The sequence below is a fragment of the Mercurialis annua genome, linkage group LG7, assembly GCF_937616625.2.
Source record: "Mercurialis annua linkage group LG7, ddMerAnnu1.2, whole genome shotgun sequence".
Classification (NCBI taxonomy): Eukaryota; Viridiplantae; Streptophyta; class Magnoliopsida; order Malpighiales; family Euphorbiaceae; genus Mercurialis; species Mercurialis annua.
Genome location: NC_065576.1, coordinates 48575827 through 48595681, shown reverse-complemented (window position 1 = coordinate 48595681; position 19855 = coordinate 48575827). Strand labels below are relative to the sequence as shown.

The window sequence follows — 19855 nt, the reverse complement described above, 5'->3', positions numbered from 1 at the left end:
GTGTATATATAATATATTTTAAATTAAAGATACATGTATTACATACTTTAATTGAAATTCACGCATCAATAACATCTTTATATGTTACTCGATATAATTTTTTTTAATATACATGTTATATACACAAAAAAAAGAACTAATAACAATATTATCCACGTTATTAGCATTAAAATATATTTTTCTCTTTATTATTTGCAACAATTTCTCATTATGCGTCTAAACTATTTCTGATATGTGTAAGAAATGTATCGTATATGTATAGTATTTGTATTTAAGTTGTATATTTAACGCATTGAATATATAATTTACAGGTAGTTGAAATGTATCTATAACATATATTAAAATAAAAATATGCCACATGCTTTTTAAATTATATAAAATATTTATCAATGATACATATTAAGGATATATTTATCATGTTTTAATTGTATATGAAAGATGTATCTAACAAATACATCTAAGAATGTATATATCATGTATAAATTATATATCAACGATGTATCTGTTTAATATATTTTAAAAATATATCTATCATATATATAAATTATTTATTAGAGATATATCAAATATGTATACAAGATATATATGTAATACATGTAATAAAATTTTCGATAAGTCTTTGAGATGTATAAAAATATTAGTAATACAACTTAAAAAAAGACAATAAGAAAAAGATTCTGAACAACAAATATGTATCAAATATGTATTGCAAATGTATTGGATATGTATTTGAGGTGTATCGTATATGTATCGTAGATGTATCAATTATTTTTTTCAAATATCTTTTGTATGTATCAAATATTCATCGGTTGATTCAATTAAATCGATAAAAATAAAAAATAACAAATTAAAAGTTTAATTAATTCAATTAACTAAACTTCAATTTAATACATCTAGTTCACTTTTCGATCCAAGATTAAAAAAAAAGATTAATTCATCTATGTATTGATTAACTATTTTTTTAAATAATAAATTTATAATTATCTAATATATCTGAGATGTGTCGAAAATGTATTAGAGATGTATTGGAAATGTATCAACGATGTATACGTTATATAAAATTTAACAATATTTATTTAAATTTATATTTCAAGTGGCTTTTTGTATGTTTGATTATTTTTTAATTTTTTTATATTAATTAAATTCACCACATTATAATTTTTTTTTTTAATATAAATTAAATTTTTTTGTTCAATCTATTTTATTATTTGCATACTTGTGTAAAATTGTTCTTGGGAATTAGTGTCTTTGGATTTTTTATAGACTAAATTTAGTAAATAATAATATGATTATTACCAAAGCCATTTAGGGTATAACAACGACATGACACCTAACATATTATACAGTACAATGTGATAGCAGTAACCATTTAATTTAAGCATCAATCAAACCCAGGACACTACTTGTTTTTAGGCCTAATTACATCAAATATCAGTCAACTTGGATCAAACTCTTAACTTTTATTACATTAAGGGTTAATTTTGAAAAAAATTAAAAAATTTGGGACTCATCTGAACTAGAAAGCATCCAATGTTGTGCTGTGTTTTGTTAGGTACAATAAAAAGCATAACCTAATTGGGTGGCAGCATCTAAAGTGAAGCAAAAATGTAGTATAAGTCCAAATCTCAGATTCATACATAAATTTCTTTCGTTGAATTAATAAGTCTCAGCTATCAGCACAGTTATATAGTAATTAAAGGTATAGGAGCAGAGATGTGGTATATGAAGAAAATAAAAAAGACAAAATAATTTTAAATGGGTGAGAGGAAAAAGAGAGAAAAAACGATTAACCATGGCCATTAACGGAGGAAGTAAGAAAATAGAAAGAAGAAAAGCAATATGTGTTAGGTTTATAATTTTAAATGGGTGAGAGGAAGAAGAAAAAAAAAGGTTAACCATGGCCATTAATGGAGGAAATAAGAAAATAGAAAAAATAAAAAGAAAGAAGACAAAAAATATGTGTTAGATCTATGAAAAAATGAAGCAAATATGACAAGTAGAAGGCTGAGATCATTTATGTATAGAGTGTAATTTTTTCCCATTAGCTTAACAAAGTAAAGAAAAAGTTAGCATAGGTGTAAGATTTGAGGAGCCTTAGCATTTTTGTAAAAAAGGCCCTTATTTAGCCCATTTGTGTAATTTTCTCCCAAGTAAATTATTAGTAACCCATGTACTTCTTTGTCTCCCACTCCATGTCCTTTATTGTCCAAAACATGATCTTATGCTATGTTTTTTTTGGTATTATCTTAAATTAGTAATACTAATTTGACCGTTTTACCCTCCATATCCCCATCTTGAATGTAAAATGTTATTTTTTAATCAAGAATAGAAATTAATTAAATAAATAATGACTCTTTTGTCTTTCATGGTATCCAATTATTGACTGCAAGTGTAACTCCAAATTCTCAATGCTATGAGGTTATTATGAGTCTAAAAAAGTTGAAGCTGGTGTTCCATTCAATTATTCAATAAAAATTCATTTTGCCCCTTCAATTTAAGCATAAAATATCAATCAAAAAATGAAAAAAATGGTCGTTTATGCCTTTAACATTTGTCTATAGAATCAATTGAGTTTTTAATGTCCGGAAAGTTTCGAATATGCCCATAACGTCTTAAAAAGTTAACAATTAGGTCTTAATTTTGACTCATAAATGAGACGTTGGATGCCTGGTTGTCAAAATTGGGGATTCTGGTTGTTCACTTTTTAAAATGTTAGAGGCATATTTAAACTTTATCGGACGTTGGAGCTTACTTGTTATTCGAGTTAAACTTTAGTGTCATAAATGACCTTTTTTTCAAAATAAATTTATTATTTGGATAAAATATTCACAAGTTAATTGATTTGGCTCATTTTATTCCTATAGCTGAAATGGAAAAAAAATAACTGGAACAATTAAATCTGAGGTAGCAACAAACTATTAGACCATTTGGATATAAAGAGATAAAACGAGTCAAACAGTATATTTAAAAATATTTCTATTTAAAACACATATTTTGATGATATTTTATTCAAAGTCACGACCTTGATGTTATTTGATTTTTTTATTCAAGTTGAAGGGGCAAAATACATTGTTCACTTATTAATTCACGAAACGTATTTTTTAGACTCTATACTTTCAGTTTTTTTATTGATTAGTTTAAATATGCGTTTTTATTTACTATGTATTTAATATATTATTTAATTTTTAATTTCTTTTAACAAATAATATGCGTACATGCGAGAGAGTGAATTTACATGTCCGTGTAAGTCGACACGTTGGAAAAATAGGCAACATCATTAAGCCAGATAAATAAAAATATATAAGAACATGGACCCGATGAATAATAAAATTTGAAGAATGGACCAAATAAACAAAATTTAAAAGTATTGGCTTTTTGTCATTTTCGATGTGGCAACTATAAAATCACTTAATGGCGACTGAGTCGCATGCTCACAGTTTCCGCCCATTATTATATAATATTAACAGAGTATGGGAAGCAATAAGGCGGTGTTAAACTGAGGGGTCAACTGTTCATTTTTTCAGATGCTGGTGACACAAAAGAATCTTTTCAAACTTTTATGGCTCATTCGATCTTGAGCGCAAACCTTAGAGGTATAAATGATCCTTTTTTTTCACCATGTAGGATCACAATAACGGAGTTTTGAAAGCAACGAGACAGTGTCAAACTGAGGATTTGACTGTTTATTTTTTTTCAAAAGTTAGAGGTATAGGTCAACTTTTCCGGACGTTAAGGACTTACTTGATCACGGCTCCAAAACTTAGGCACATGAATGACCTTTTTTCTAAAATTTGTTTATACTTGTCAAAAATAAGTTTATGGGTTAAACTAAAATTTCCCTTTTTAACTACGATATTTGACTTAGTTAACTAACATAAAAAATAAACGGAAATACTAAAACTTAAAGACAATAAAAATATAGACCCGTATTGTTTAATTTTCAAATAAAAAAAATAAAATGTGAATTATAACATTTGAAAGATGGAAATAATTTGTTCTTTTTTTTTATAGAAAATTATACTTCGTTGTGCCGTGTCATTCGTATAACAAACAATAATGTGTTGGCCTTATTTTATTTATATTTTTGTCTTTTTTCATTATATCCTATATATACGTGAAATAAATACAGTAATCAAGTTTAAAACTTTCATTTTTTTATCCTAATAAAAAAAACTTTACCATGTGAAATTTTTAACGATTAAAAAAGTTAATAGTAGTTAAAAAACTCCCTTTTACAAATGCTTATTAATTTATTTTAAATTTAATATGACATAATTAATATATGGGATAAACACACTATTTTTATTCAACCGGTTGAGTGTGTAGATATGCCGTTTGGATGCTAGCTTGTGCTGTTTTGTTTCCCATTTCCTCCACAAGAATTCATGGGATTTCTCTCTATATTGAGTGCATAAAAAGCAATTGGAAGGGATGTTTGTTTTTCTTTTCATTAAAGGATCTTACTATTTTAATTTATCTTGCCATAACACATTCCATTTGTTTGTTTCTCAATTATTCCCACTTTAATATTTGACATAGTTTCATAATGAAATCCCCCATAAAAAACAATTGAATTTGGTCATTTTACTAATCATTTTTTTATAAATTTATTAAAATTTTGGAAGGAATGAGACTAAAAATGAGATATTTTCTTATTACTTACTATATTTGTTGAAAAATTAGAGAGAGGAAAAACTTGAATATGATGAATGGTTTATCCGTCTAATAATTAATTTATCCAAATATTTAAATTGATAAATGAACCTTTATTATCGTATTATTTCTAACACACATGTGAATATCTATTGATTTGGAGGTGTAAATAAATATAAATGCATTTTATGGTATGCATTTAATTGTAGACAAGTCAAACTATTTACTGAAGCTCCAACTATAGTACCATTTCTAGCATTATATTTTAGGGAAAAGGATCAATTATGCCTTTAAAGTTTAACTTTAGAATCAAGTAAACACTCAACGTCCAGAAAGGTTCAAATATGCTCTTAACATTTTAAAAAATGAACAATCAAACCCCCGATTTGAACAACCAGCCTCCTAACGTTTTATTTATGTGTCAAAATTAGGGGTCTGGTTGTCAATATTTTAAGATGTTAGAAGTATATTTGAATCTTTACGAACGTTGAGTGCTTACTTGATTTTGAAATCAAACTATAAAGGCATAAATGACCTTTTACTCTATATTTTAAAATGGAGAATGAAATTTGTTCATTTTTAAAGTGAACATGATAAATACAAAATAATAGTTTGCATGCAGTATGAAGGCAAACATGATCACAAAATGATTGGATATATAAATTTGGGTAATATAATGCATAGTTTAATTGGATTTTAATACAAAGTGGACATATTAAAAAATAAACCTAGGCAATGGCATGCACAGACAGAAGATCCATAGAACCATACTCATTTGCTTCCCTTGTTACAAGGAACTTTGCTCCATGCTTTTTTATATTTAGACCTAAAAGTGGCTAAACCACTACTAATTGCTGCTGCTGCTTGCTTCACTATACAAATTATAACGGCTAATTATTAAAAAATGTTTTACCTTTTCAACTTATTAAATTTATAGTTGAAATTTTTAAAATTGTTAATTTTAGTTTATTTTTAAAAAAATTCATTTTCAGTTGTAATAATTTATTTAAATTGGAATAATTTTTTTTAAAAATTACCCTTTATGTTTAAATTTTTTGATAATAAAAAAAAAAAGTTGAAACAATATGAAGAATAATACATTTGAATTTTTTTCGCTATAATTTGAATAAATGACTACAATTTAAAATAAAAATTGAAAAATTGACGATTTTAAAAATTTAAACTATAAACAAAAAAAGTTAAAAATGTGGGATTATTTTAGATGATTCTATTGTAACATGCATTTATCTCTTTTCAACTATTTTAATACAAACCTCATTTCAGAAAATAAATAATGGCCACTATATATATTGAACTGCGGACTCATGTCATGTTCTGTCACTGTGGCGAATCGTTTTTGATTTTAAGTTGGGGACAGAATGATATATTATATATTTAATGTGTAAATTTGGGTTTTGTTTATTATGGATCTTTTTGATTCTTGAAATATTATGTTGTATCCACTAAAAAGTACAGTGTTCTTTTTTAGATTGACATGAACACTGCCATCAAGAATGTTCAAATATTTTAAAAATCATTTACAGTCAGAGATAAAGGTGTTCACCATCCCTAAAACACAACTGGACTTGTCTCTGCATTCTAATAATTTATTAATTCTACCCATTAAAAAATGGATTACGAATGAAATAGTTATAGTAGTTAAAATCCGTGTTTTAAAAATCAAACCGATAGAAGAACTGGTAAGGCCACTGGACCAGTTCAATCACTAAGTCGCCGGTTCAATATGAAACAACCGGATTCTGAATCAACCAATTCAATCCGGTCCAATATCGTTCAACCAGATTTTCGGCTTTTAAGGACAATTGGACCGGACAGTTGGTCAGTTCCCAATTCAACCAGCCAGTCCGGTGGAACTTTTTTAACTCTGGTTATAATCTTTGTCTTAACTTCTATGGATGGCAAGTAAGTAACCAAACTAAACCATGTAATCAAACAAAACCGATAAATTTAGTTCGATTCAATTTAAAATTATTAAAAAAAATGAATTTGTTGGGTGGAAGTAAAACATTTCAGTTCACTTTGGATACAAACCGAATAAAAAAAACAAGTTCAATATGATCCTGTTTGAAATATTTACGTTTCTTACGATACCCGTTGGATTCAATTATTTAAAAAAAAAATGGTTCTAACCGGTTTATTTTGAACCAAATGCAAATTCTTACATGAATTAACTCGGCTTGGTTAGGCTATAATGGCCAAGCATATGTACATAGCCTAACAAGTGTACATAGACAGTAGCAAAGTTCATTATCTTTCAACAATGATGGCCTGAAGTTTCAAATGTACAACAAAAATAATCATCTGAACTTGTTAATTTACAGACAGAAAACTCAATGTTTGAGTCCATGGAAATAAGATTTATACCTTTGTGCTAAACCAAACATACCAAGAGTTCCTCCAGTATGAAGCATAACTACTTGTGCATCATCTTCTTTATCATTACTCAACTGAACTGCCAGTTCCCAAGCAGCTAAAGTATAGACAGGATCCGCTAGAATCCCGGTTTGTCGTGCTATTTGTTGGCATGCCTCTATTTCTCCTTCCAAAACATTCCCAAACCTGAAAAGATTATAGACAGCATAAACCAAATAATTCACTCTATCGACTTTTAATTTTAAGCACGGACTAATAAATAAAGCCAACAAATTGTAATTCCCACAGTAGCTAATATCACATTTCTTCAGCAAATCATGAATGTCGGGGTGTGCAAAAATCAGACCAAGCCAAATCACCGGTCGGAACCGACAAATTTGGTCTGGTTTAGTTTGAAAGTATAAAAAAATGGGTTTTCAATTTGGTTTGGTTCAATTTTGGACATAAATTTTTTTAGTTCGCTTTAGTGCAAACCGAACTGAAAAATAAACCAAACCCACTAGTTCAGTTTGGTTGAAAAAATTAAAATTCTTATAAAATAAGTTCCATTTGAAAAAAAAAAAAAACAAACTTTCAGTTAAATTTGAACTGAATGCACATCCCTAATCATGATCATAAATGCTAGCTTTAGAAGATTTTAAGAGGAAAGGTTGGGGCAAGTGTAAGTTTGAAGGGAAAAGCCTTTATGTTCATAAAAATGTAACAACTACTTACTTCCTCTTACGGTTGCGCTCCACCCAATGAACAACTCCATTATCTATGTTAGTTAAGCAATGATCTCCAAATTTTGTTCTGAAATCAGAGATTAAACATTTCTCTCGTTGTTGAAATGCATCGATTGTTTCGACTAGCATGACAGCAGTTACCTCCCATGGAACCCTGTTAAGCACAAGCAGCAGCTAGTGTTGCATAAAGGGTGATTTAAAATCAATGGCTAAGGTAGTTGACTAATCATTAAAAATTAGAATCTTCAACTGAAAGGATGCAACGCTAAATGGAATCACCCTAAGCACAAGGCTCCAAGTCCCAAACCAATAGCTGTTGTACCAGTTCCAGCATCCACAACCAATCTTACGCGTCTTTCTCTTCCAAGCAAATGACTTTGGCATAAGTACTTCACCAGGCGGATGGCGCCTATTTCAAAGAAACCACATATGTTACATGACAACGGAAAAAATACTGAAATGGAAAACATTGAAATAGAAAATAGAGAAACAATGTTTTTTTACTAAAATAGGTTATAAATATAAAGTTTTGGAGTTTCAGAATCGTTTCTGTAAATGAAACGAATATCGAAATGTAAAACTCGACAAGTTCCCGTGCAATATAGGAAACCATACATCAGAAGCCATTGTAAGCCATGGAAGTAGTAAAACCAACATATAGCTGCATGATAAGAGATTTATATGGAGATACCACTCTTTAAAAAATACATAAGTTGTAAATCAAACAGCATTTTTAAACATTGACAAGGGACCTTAATGGCACGACTCTTACAAGAACCAGCGGTAATGATAAAGTTTGATTCCAACTAAGACTTTATTTTACCAGATGTGCATGCAGAAATGAAAACACCTGGATGATGTTGAAAAGCAAAGCCAATTTTATGCTTACCTAGTAACGCGACAACATCCCCTGCTCCTTCGTTGATAATTAATACCTTCCTTGGGTAGTCCTCGATGCTTGTACAAGAATTCATTTTTCCCATGTTGGAAGCACCAGATGTTTCACTTGTGGAAAAAGTCTCAAGTATATCATTGCAGCACAAAACTTCACCAGCATTTCCTGCCACCAAGTTAGCATGGGTCTTCAACATTGTCTCTCTTTGGGCATAAAGATGTCTTGGAACATAAGTTACATTCCCGTATAATGTTGAAATCAGGTTATAGCCAGTCAGAACTTCAGGCTGCTCCCCTCTCAGAAGCAAATGTGACTTGATCCCTATCTCTGCACATGAAACAGCTGCAAAAACACATCTCAGTAGTCCAGGCATGGTTTCACTTGGATTAGATATCTGAGCAAAACCGGTAAAGCTTATAGTATATGAAACTCAGAGGACTGTCGTACTGTACTGACAGAAAAAAATGACCTACCGACAGCTGCTCCATGTGCACTTTGACAGCCTCCACATGTGACCTAGAAAAGTCCCTATTGTATGTTACTTTGTCTTGGTTGCTCCTAAAATTAAAAAGTTTTCTTACTTATGAAAATGGACAAATAAGGAAGCAAGTCTATAAATAGCATCAATGCGGATCATCAAGACGATTTATAATTCCATAACATGAGTCAAGCACGCGACCATATGATTCGTAAGAATTGTACTAAAACATATGGAAGAAAGAATCACAAATATTTTGGCTTTCCATAGCAAGGTAGAGTACTAATTAACCCTTACTGATATCACTGATATGTCATGAAAAATAGAAGAGAGATTCACATCTACAAAAGCCAACACATAGAAGCAATAAAATGATGAACAGCCAATATAAACATGTATATGTAACATGACTTGTCATATCAAATCTTAAAGTATGTAATCTTACCACATCAGTCACTAAATGATCCATAAGGAGTGGAAGCAATCCATCCAATTTTCTCGCTTTATTGCCATTTACTAAGGGATGCAACAAATCATCCCTTACAACATAGAAGGACGGGTTCTGACTGTCTTTTTCCATAAGTTGATCACCCAAACATGGGTGAGAATTGTTTATAAAGTTCATGTTGCTAAGTGGTCCATTTTTATTTTCTCCTCCCACTGGAGAAAGCCTTATTTGATGAATATTGGTATCAGGAAGATGCAACCTCCATTTTCTGTTAAGTATGTTTGACATTAACTCTTCACTGCTCGGTTTGACTTTGGAAAGACCCTGCCGATGAGTAAAAAGACAATCTTTATCAGTCTGAATCGAGTACTATTGCTTTTCATTGCAATGGAGAGAAAGCTTATATTTTAGCTCTATCATATTCAGCTTATGGTCTCTCATTCAATTAAGCTCACTATTCATTCATAACCATAATTCCGAAATTTGGATATAGAAACCAAAAGAATTACCGAAGACCAGGATCATAATTCCGAACGTGTTCATTTTGTACAATTTAAGGGTTTATTGACCTAAAGTTAGAGAGTATAATCCCTAAATATTAAAATTCCTAAGTGTGAGTTAATCGACCATGACGCACAAGTTCCAAGTCCGCGATGACCCTTTGCTCAAGAGAAAATGTAAGGAAATACTTGCACAAGAACAGGAACCACCATAGCTAGTAGCTTTCTACATTTTATTTTACCATTAGCAAGTTCATCTTTTATCAACTAATGTTTATAAACTTCCTAACCAGGCAATAAAATTCAAAGGTAAAAACAGCAATCAATGGAAATTGGATAAGAAAAGAAGTAAAAAAGTTGACAGACAGAAGGGTACCTGAGAATTAGTGTGGAAGCTCATTTTCATGGTTGTGAATCGTTGCATTTTCATTGTAGAACCGCTCATAAGAACTGCTGCCATTCATGCTAATATGAAATGAGATTATGATAGTGTAAGTGTTCAATTTTGAACTTATTTATAAAATTAATTATTATATTAAATTGTGATAAACTTTAGGAACTAACTTGATATATTTATAATTTTATTTATTTTTAGATAAATTGAATAAACTTGAAAGAAAATATAATTGATTAAACGAATTAAATTGCAAGTAAACAAATAAAATAAATAAAAGTGAACAAACTATTTTATTAACCAACATCTATATTTTCCATGAAAAAAATAATACACAAAATACTACAAAACTAAGATACAAAGGCCAATTTGGCAATTTTTAATACTTCAAGGATCAAACTAAATTTTTTTTAAAAGGGCAATACTGCAATTTGTACACTCGAACTGAATTGGAACAACATAGTCATAATTGTCCATTTTAAAATTTCAAGGGGCCAATTGTACATCTCCCAAATTCTGAGAGTCAAAATATAATTTAACCAATTTTATCTTTTGTGGCACTATTTGCTACAGTATTTTAGAATAGTAAAATTACTGTAGCAAAAGTACATTTAGGTGATTGTAATACATGTTTAATCCAATTTATATCTAATTAAACACAATTAGACAGAATTAATCACAATTGCACATAATAAATTATGTATTCTTTATTTACATAAATGCCATTGCTCTAGCCTATAAAAGAGAGGTCCCAATGCCTTTAAGGGGGGGGGGGCAGAAAAAATATCGCTGTCACAGTATATAAAATAAAAAGGGTTAATTCCATATAAAATCACCACCTTTACACGTTTTTTCATTTTAATCACGTCCTTTAAAAACTGTCGAATAAAATCACCACCTTTCATTTTTTTGCAAATTTATCAACGATGAGTAAAATTTGATATCTTTTTCCTTCCAAATAAATATTTTAATTTGACTAATGCTCTATTAATACTCAAAATACATTCCTCTTACTCTTTTTTTGTTGATTCCGGTTGTCAAATTAATAAAGATACACCGAATTTTCACATTCGTGATAGATTTACATAAAAATAAAAATGAAAGGTGGTGATTTCATTTGACACTTTTTAAAGGACGTGACTAAAATGAAAAAACGTATAAAGATGATGATTTTATATGGAATTAAATCAAATAAAAATAAGTTTCTTTATTTTTAAAGAAGGTGCAATCAACAATTACAAGAAAAATAGCAAAGGTATAAACATACAACTTTTACTTTTAATTAAGCATTTATAAGATCTATTATTTTATTAATTTTTCTCTATATATATTTTAATTTATGAAAGACCGACCGGAATAATTTTGGAGTTAAAAATTATTCTGAACAGTTCAATTTCAAGGTTTATGAGGCTAATAAACATTGGAAACAAAAATTGACATGTATAAAAATAATTAAATGTGATATAAGCTTTGCTTTAACTCTTTCATAAATTGAGTATAACATAGTATTTAATCAGATTGTTAATAATTTGTACAAAAAAAAAAAGATTAAGTTTTAAAAATGATTTTGCTTTAGAAAAATAGATAAAAAAAACTATGTATGAAGTTTAAATTTCTTGTCTTGATTTTGGCCGATATACTATCTATAAAAAGTCATTAAAAATCAAAAATAAATAAATATGTAAAACTGTCAATGCATTTGTTTTAACCGAATTCCCTTATTTTTAAAACCTTCAAGGCCATAGGATTTTATTTTTTCTGCACAAAAAAAAAAGACAATTTGAAAAATGAGAATTTAATTTATAATAAAACAGAAAATAACACAATGATAGATCAAACTTTCTTCTTCTGTGAATAGTCTGAATCGAGACTAGTTTTGTTCATTAATTCATCCGGATCCAAGCAACCACCACAAAAATAAAAATTAAAACAAATTTAAATCTAGCAAAAATAATAACAAAATAAAAGATAGTAAAAAAAAATTAAAAAAAAATCGTTTCGAAATGTAATCCAAACACTTACCTCAAACACATGAAAATATCGCATTAAAAATTAAGGTCCGGTTCGAAAGTCTCCTCCAACACTAAATTAAGAAAATTCGAATTTTAAAGTTTTTTTTTTGTGTGTAGAGATTTTAATCTCTATGAAAAGATAAATTAAAATAAAAAGTTAAAATTTAGGCTTAGATTTTAAATTTAATTTGATACAGTGGTGGAGTGTAGAACAAAAGGAAGTATAAAAAAAAAGTGAGGTGCGGCTAGGTTTGATCAAAGTGAAAAATCTTCAGTTTTCTTTGTGAAGTGCTAGGGTTAAATGTTTTTATTAGGTCATTTTTGCCCTTGACCCTGTGCTTGGGCATCCAGCTTGTGGCTTGCATTCCAGCCCATTTCAAAGGAGCTGGACTCACTTGCCTCAGACCCAATCTGAGGCTCGGGTCTCTGCTCCCGATTTGTTTTTTTTTTTTTTTTTTTAATATTTAATTTTGTTGTTGAAAGATAATAAATTCATTTTTTTTTGTCAAGAGATAGATATATAGATAGAAGGCAAAAAATACAAAGAGTAGCAATATTACAATAATAGAGCAGCTCTTTTCACATTTTGAGCCAGATTATGAGCTAAAACATTACATGTTCTAGGAATATAACAGAAGCTACAATCAAGAAATAAGCCTTGAAGATGCCAAATATCACAGCAAACACCCCAAGCTGCCGCAAGATAGGAGTCTGAAGAATTGACAGATTGAATTACCTGCAGTGCATCTCCCTCAATAATAACCTTCTGCCATTTCTGAGAGCTGGCCCAGTTTAAAGCTTCTCTAACAGCCAAAAATTCGAGAATACCAGGATCCCAAATAGAGCGAAAAAGAGCTGAAAATTGACTTACTACCACTCTCAAATGATTCTTAGCTATAGCAGCAATGGTTCCAAGTTTAGCATGTTGGTCTGTTGCTGCATCTACGTTAATTTTAATATAATCTGATGGAGGCAAAGATGAGGATGTTTGATGACGCTGGGGGAATGAAATCTGTGGGACTGATTGAGTAGATTGTACATGGGTAAATTCCTGACATGCCTGTGTTGCAAGAGAAACAGTTTCAATTTCAGAAATTACCTCATGGCGGAATATTGCAGCATTGCGAGACTTCCAAATATGCCACAGAAGGAAACAAAACATGGTAAAAGAACTTAAAGAATAATCCATGACCAGAAGCTCTGCACTAACTCGTTTCCATAGCAAAGGAAAGGATGCCAGATGCAACCATTCTGTCCTTAAAGAAAGTGAAGACAGAAACCATACTTTTTGTGCAAATGGACAATAAAACAGCAAATGACAGAGACTTTCAGTCTGAAAGCAATGAGGGCATGAGGAGGACACTTGGAACCGTTGCAATAACAGCTCCCCAGTAGGTAATGCATTATGTAAACAGCGCCATATAAACAATCTCAACTTTGGTGGTATAGGGCTGTGCCATAGAAACTGCCAGTCTTGTTTAGAAAAATCAGGAATATAAGAGATATCCAATCTATGTAGTTCATTAAAGAGAACATGATACCCTGATTTTACAGTATAAAGACCCTTGGAATGGTAATGCCAAATCATTCTATCTGGGTGTGGAAATATAGACAAAGGAATGGATAATATAATCTGCACATCAGCATCTGTAAATAATTGGCGAAGTAGGGACTCATTCCAAGTAGCAGCATTATGATTAAATAAACCAGAAACCAAAGGAGGAACTGAAGCAGTGTTTATCCCAGGCTTAAGGTGGGGTAAAAAAGGAAACTGGGATGGTAACCAAGGATCAGAAAGGCTATGAATAGAGTTTCCATCATTACATTGCCATCTAATCCCTTGGAAAAGAAATTTAGATCCATATTTCAAGCTACGCCATCCCCAAGAAGGTTGATTACCAATAGAGGCAGAGAAAAAATTTGAATTGGGGAAATATTTGGCTTTATATACCTAAAAGATCAAAGAGGAAGGGTTATGTATAATCCTCCAAACCTGTTTGGCTAGTAAAGCCTGATTAAAAGCAGATAGATCCTTAAAACCCAATCCCCCAATTGATTTGCTGAAGCACATTTTCTTCCAGGAAATCCAATGGTAACGATGCTCTTCCTGCAATTGACCCCACCAGAATTGAGAAGTCATACTATTAACCCGATGACATAAAGAAGTAGGTAATTTGAAACACATCATCGAATAAACTGGTATAGCCTCAATAATTGCTTTGATTAAAACCTCCTTGCCACCTGATGATAAAAATTGTTCCTTCCAACTAGTTAATTTGGTAGATATCTTGGTAAGTAAAGGAGCAAAAGTAGCTCTTTTGGATGGAAGGATACAAGCAGGAAGTCCTAAATAAAGAGCTTCAAACCCACTATTACAGACACCCAATCGCATAGCTAGATGGGATTTATGATAGGCAGATATATTATTACTAAAAAAACACTGCTGATTTTTCATAATTAACCAGCTGCCCACTAAATTTACCATAAGTGCTCAACACCTCTAAAATATGATCAATTTGTAACTCAGAAGCTTCTGTAAACAGAATGGAATCATCAGCAAACAATAAATGTGTTAACACAGGACTTTGAGAAGTGAGTTTAAGACCTGTAATGGCTCCAGAGGAATAAGCTTGATTTATCAGAAAAGAGAAGCCTTCTACACAGAGCACAAATAGAAGTGGAGATAAGGGATCACCTTGTCTTATACCTCGTGTTGGATGAAAATAACCATGCAGATTACCATTAAGTTGGATAGAATAGCTGACTGTTGTAACACATTCAAGGATCCAATTAATAAAAGTAGGATGAAAACCCCATGCGCCAAGAATAGCCTGTAAATAACTCCACTCTAGACGATCATATGCCTTGCTAACATCAAGTTTAAGTGCCATAAACGCTTTTTTACCCTGGTGTTTATGTTTAAGATAATGAAGCACTTCATGAACAATCAGAACATTGTCAGAAATAGAACGGCCTTTGACAAAAGCATTCTGATAATCACTCACAATAACAGGAAGGATAGACTGAAGCCTATTAGTCAATACCTTGGAAATAATTTTATAAAAAATGGTGCAAAGGCTAATAGGGCGAAGGTCTTTGACAGATTGTGGATGAGCAGTTTTAGGAATGAGGGATAAAATAGTATGATTGAAGTTTTTGAGTAGTTTACCTCCTTGGAAGAAATAGATAATGGATTGTGTAACATCATGCTCCAAAATATCCCAATAGTGCTGGAAGAAGAAAGCAGTAAGACCATCATCTCCTGGGGCTTTAGAAGGATTTATGGACCAAAGAGCTGTTTTAACTTCCAAAGGAGTCACTGGTCGAATCAATTTGGCATTCATAATAGAAGTCACCTTGCCTGGAAATGACTGTAATAATTCAACTGGAGAAGGAGGATTAGAAGTGGTAAAAATATGTTTAAAAGCTTCCACAATATGGTCAGCTATAGCTGTTGGCGAAGATAGCCATATTTGATCATCATTCTGAAGGTGAGAAATCAAATTAGATGCTCTGCGCTGCTTGGTTTTAGCATGAAAATACTGAGTATTACGGTCACCACTCTTCAACCAATTTTGACGAGATTTCTGTGCCCAAAACAATTCCTCCTCCTTATGAGCTTTAAGCAACTGAGATTCCAGATCATGTACATAATGCCAATCAACCAAAGGAGTAGATTGTGCAGTATAATTGAAGATTGTAGTTGTTAAGTCAGTAATGACTTTGGACGCGTTGCGTTGATGGGTTTTTCTCCATTGTATCAACTGATGTCTAATAAGCTTGAGCCTTGAAAATATACTGAACATGGGAGAGCCCATAATGTGAGAAGCCCAGCAATTAGATATAAGATCATAAACCATTGATTCCTGCCCCCAGCGCTGATCAAAGATAAATTTAGGGGATGAAATAATATGATGAGAAGGAGTCTGAATCAGAATGGGCAAGTGATCCGATGCTAAAGCTGGAAGATGATAACACACTGTTCCTGGAAAATGATCATTCCAATGCTGAGAAACAAAACATCTGTCAAGCAATTCTTGAATATGAAATGGCCATTGGCGATGATTGGACCAAGTGAAAGGATAGCCTAAGAAGTTCAATTCCAAAACTTGTAGATCATTAATAAAAGAAGAAAAAGGAATATGAACACTATAATCATATGGAAGTCCACCTTCCTTTTCTGAAGGGGATAATATGTCATTAAAGTCCCCTAAAAATACATAATTAACTGAAAGACAACTTCTAAGCTGCAACAAAGTACTAAATTGTTTTAGTCTTAACAGTCTAATAGCACTAAGATGGCACAAAATGATATCAAACATAAAGCCATCAGGCATAGTAACTGAACAGACTACAAAAAAACACCTATCTGTTGAATATTTACAATCAAAGAGTCCTTCCATAAGAGCAAAAAACCACCAGATATTCCAACAGGAGCAAGGAACAACTGATGGGGAAACTTGAGGGAAGCAATCCATTTCTGGGTCTTCACCTTGTCATTTTTAGTTTCCATCAAAAAAAGCATATCAGGAGAATGTTTTCTACACAAAAAGTGCAAATGTCGAACTGTTAGGGGATTCCCCAACCCCTGACAATTCCAACTGATAATCTTCATGGAACTGCTGGAGACCACTGTTGGCTGGTCTCAGGGCCCTTCAAAAATTCCTCAGCATCAGAAGCGAATAAATCTGAAGGTAAATAGGACAACATCTCAGCAGTGTGTAATATAGCATCTGAGGAGCAGATTGGATACAATGAAGCAGTGGAAGGCGGTATCAGTAAGTCTTGTATTTCAGTTATAAACACCTTGGACTTGGGGATAACTGAATCAAACGAAGGAGTGACTAAAAACTGATCCCATTTACGCTTCCCTTCCAAATTCCCAGATGAAGAAGAACTACTATCAGTATAAGGTGAATCAGTGACTCCCAGACGAGCCAGTTTCTTCCATGTACGTACATTCAAACGGCTTTGAGATGGACAGGGAGGCCAAGGAAGAGAATGTTGCAAGTCTTCAACAGGTGTAGGCATAGAGAATTCAGCCATAACGATTTCCTTCAAAAGGATCACCATATCATCCTTATCTTTCTCACTGAAAGAAGCCATAAGGGATGCCGTAAAACGAGCATTTGGATACATAAGATCAAAAGCAACCTCAACTTGCTGATCCTTAGAAATGCCCCTACATTGATAAGCATAGTATTTGTCCTGAAGTGCAGGTGTGAGCAATTTATAGATATGAGGGGGAAGGATCATGAGGCTAGTCAAAGTACAAGTTGTAGAAGTTGATGGATGAACAGTAGGCGGAGGAGATGGTGTGGGTGTACCCAAGGTAGTAACAGTTATGGCCTCAGTAAAAATAGGAGATGCATGAGAAATGAGAGGATAATGCAGTACAGGACAAAAATGTGAAGAAAGCATGGTGGACCCTACAGGAATCATTTCCTTTAGGCTAGCAATAGCAGTAGCATTACCTGTAGTGAGAGTATCATGCAATATAGATTCCAGTGGTTCCTTACCATGTCTCCTAGGTGCATTACTAGAAGATCCTGTTTCCCATTGTGGATGAGTCATTGCCGAAGGAGGAGCTGGAGAAGAGTAATCAAACAGCTCAGCTCGCAAAAATAGGCCATAAGGAAGTCTGCCTTCATAGGTGGCATCAATAAGAGGAGCTGGGTAGGGTGACTCACATTCCCTATTCACATGGCCAATAATACCACAGAAAAAACAAAATTCCGGCAATTTTTCAAACCGAAATGAAACCCAATACTCAGTATTATCATCAGATACATTAGTAAACCCACGAGGAAGGGGTTGATAAACATCCACCTCAACCTGAATACGTAACACCTGTTGACGCCATAGGGGAGCTGTAAGATCAAAATCCACCGCCAAAAAAGCTGGAAAAAGACTCCCAATTTCACGAGCTGCCGTTGCATTAAGCTGATCCGGTGCTAAACCACGAACTTGCACCCAGAACATCGATGTGTTGAAAACCATTTGCTTAAGTGGAACATGCAGAGGCCATTCTTTAAGAATAATAAGCTGATTTAAAATACACCATGGCCTTTCATTAAGAACATATTGATAGTCTTCCAGATGATCAAACTTGAAAGTGAATAAACCACCCGCTGCACGATCTATTGTAACAGGGTGTTTAAGATGCCAGTGAGTATCAACCTGTGAACGAACAGTTGTAGCTGTAAATCGCTGATTCTTCATAATAAGTTTCCCAACTAACACATGCTTTTGAGGTTAAAATAATATTCCATCTATTTTTATTTTATGAACTCTAAGGTATACATTGCTTTTATTTATTTTTGGATCCGAATTGAATAATATTTGAAGTTAAACTATTATTCACTCTATTTTAATTTACAAATTTTAGATTTTAAATATTTTATTTATTTATTTCAGGGTTAGAATATTATTTATTCTATCTCAAATCTACAACTTTTTTTATTTGGTACCTCGACATTCGCACCGAAATCCAAATCTAATTCATTTTTATTCGGCATCTCGGCATTCAAACCGAGATCCCAATGTACACTTTTTATTCGGCGTCTCGGCTTTCAAACCGAGATCCAATTTTATATTTTCATTTCGTGTCTCGGCATTCAAATCGAGATCCAAATTTATACTTTTTTTTATTCGGCGTCTCGGCTTTCAAACCGAGATCCAAATTTATACTTTTTTTTATTCGGCGTCTCGGCTTTCAAACCGAGATCCAAATCTACTTCTTACTCGACGTCTCGACCTTCAAACCGGGCCCCAAATTCAATTTTCACAAATTGAATGTTTTCTTTATAGTTTTAGTTCTTTTACGAACTACGTGGGTTTTGATTCCGGTTTGACGGATACGTAGGCATTTCGGCACACAAACCGAGACTCAAATTCAAATCTTTTAAAATTTAATTTTTCAATTATGGTATTAGTTTAAGCGAACTACGTGGGTTTTGATTCCGGCCTGACGGATACGTAGGCGTCTCGGCACACAAACTGAGATTCAAATTCATTTTCTTTTCAAACTTTTTTTTAATTATTGTTTAAAATATTTCAACTCAAACTACGTGGACTTTGATTCCGGCATATGACGGATACGTAGGCATCTGTGGATCCAGCTACAAATCCAGTCTTTAATTTTTTTATTTCACATTAATAAATCAATAATGATATGCTATAGATTAATTTACTTTATGCTATTATTTAACTTGCTTATTTATTTATATTTTATATACTAAATACACACACTCACAAATGGATTGGTGTTCAATCCATAAACCTTTTTTCTTAGCTTAGAACGAAAATGAGTACCGTCAACTTCTTGGGAAACCGGAAGCTCTGCGTGAAAATTCT

General features: G+C 32.1%; 1 protein-coding gene across 4 annotated transcripts; it reads right to left on the bottom strand.

Moving 5' to 3' along the window:
- Positions 1–6902: 6902 nt before the first annotated feature.
- On the bottom strand, positions 6903–12735 carry LOC126655229 (D-cysteine desulfhydrase 2, mitochondrial-like). Of its 4 annotated transcripts, none has more exons than XM_050349299.2 (8): positions 12510–12735; positions 10470–10558; positions 9591–9917; positions 9141–9183; positions 8662–9009; positions 8052–8181; positions 7762–7926; positions 6903–7233 (listed from the first exon to the last, which is right to left on the bottom strand). In XM_050349299.2, exons 2-8 carry the CDS (start codon positions 10551–10553, stop codon positions 7005–7007), a joined length of 1326 nt encoding a protein of 441 aa, XP_050205256.1. In that variant the 5' UTR covers positions 10554–10558; positions 12510–12735; the 3' UTR covers positions 6903–7004. The 4 variants fall into 4 exon arrangements, with proteins under 4 accessions (XP_050205256.1, XP_055959584.1, XP_055959583.1 ...); XM_056103609.1 differs by having other exon boundaries at positions 10470–10546; XM_056103608.1 differs by having other exon boundaries at positions 10470–10543.
- Between the last annotated feature and the right edge of the window lie 7120 nt (positions 12736–19855).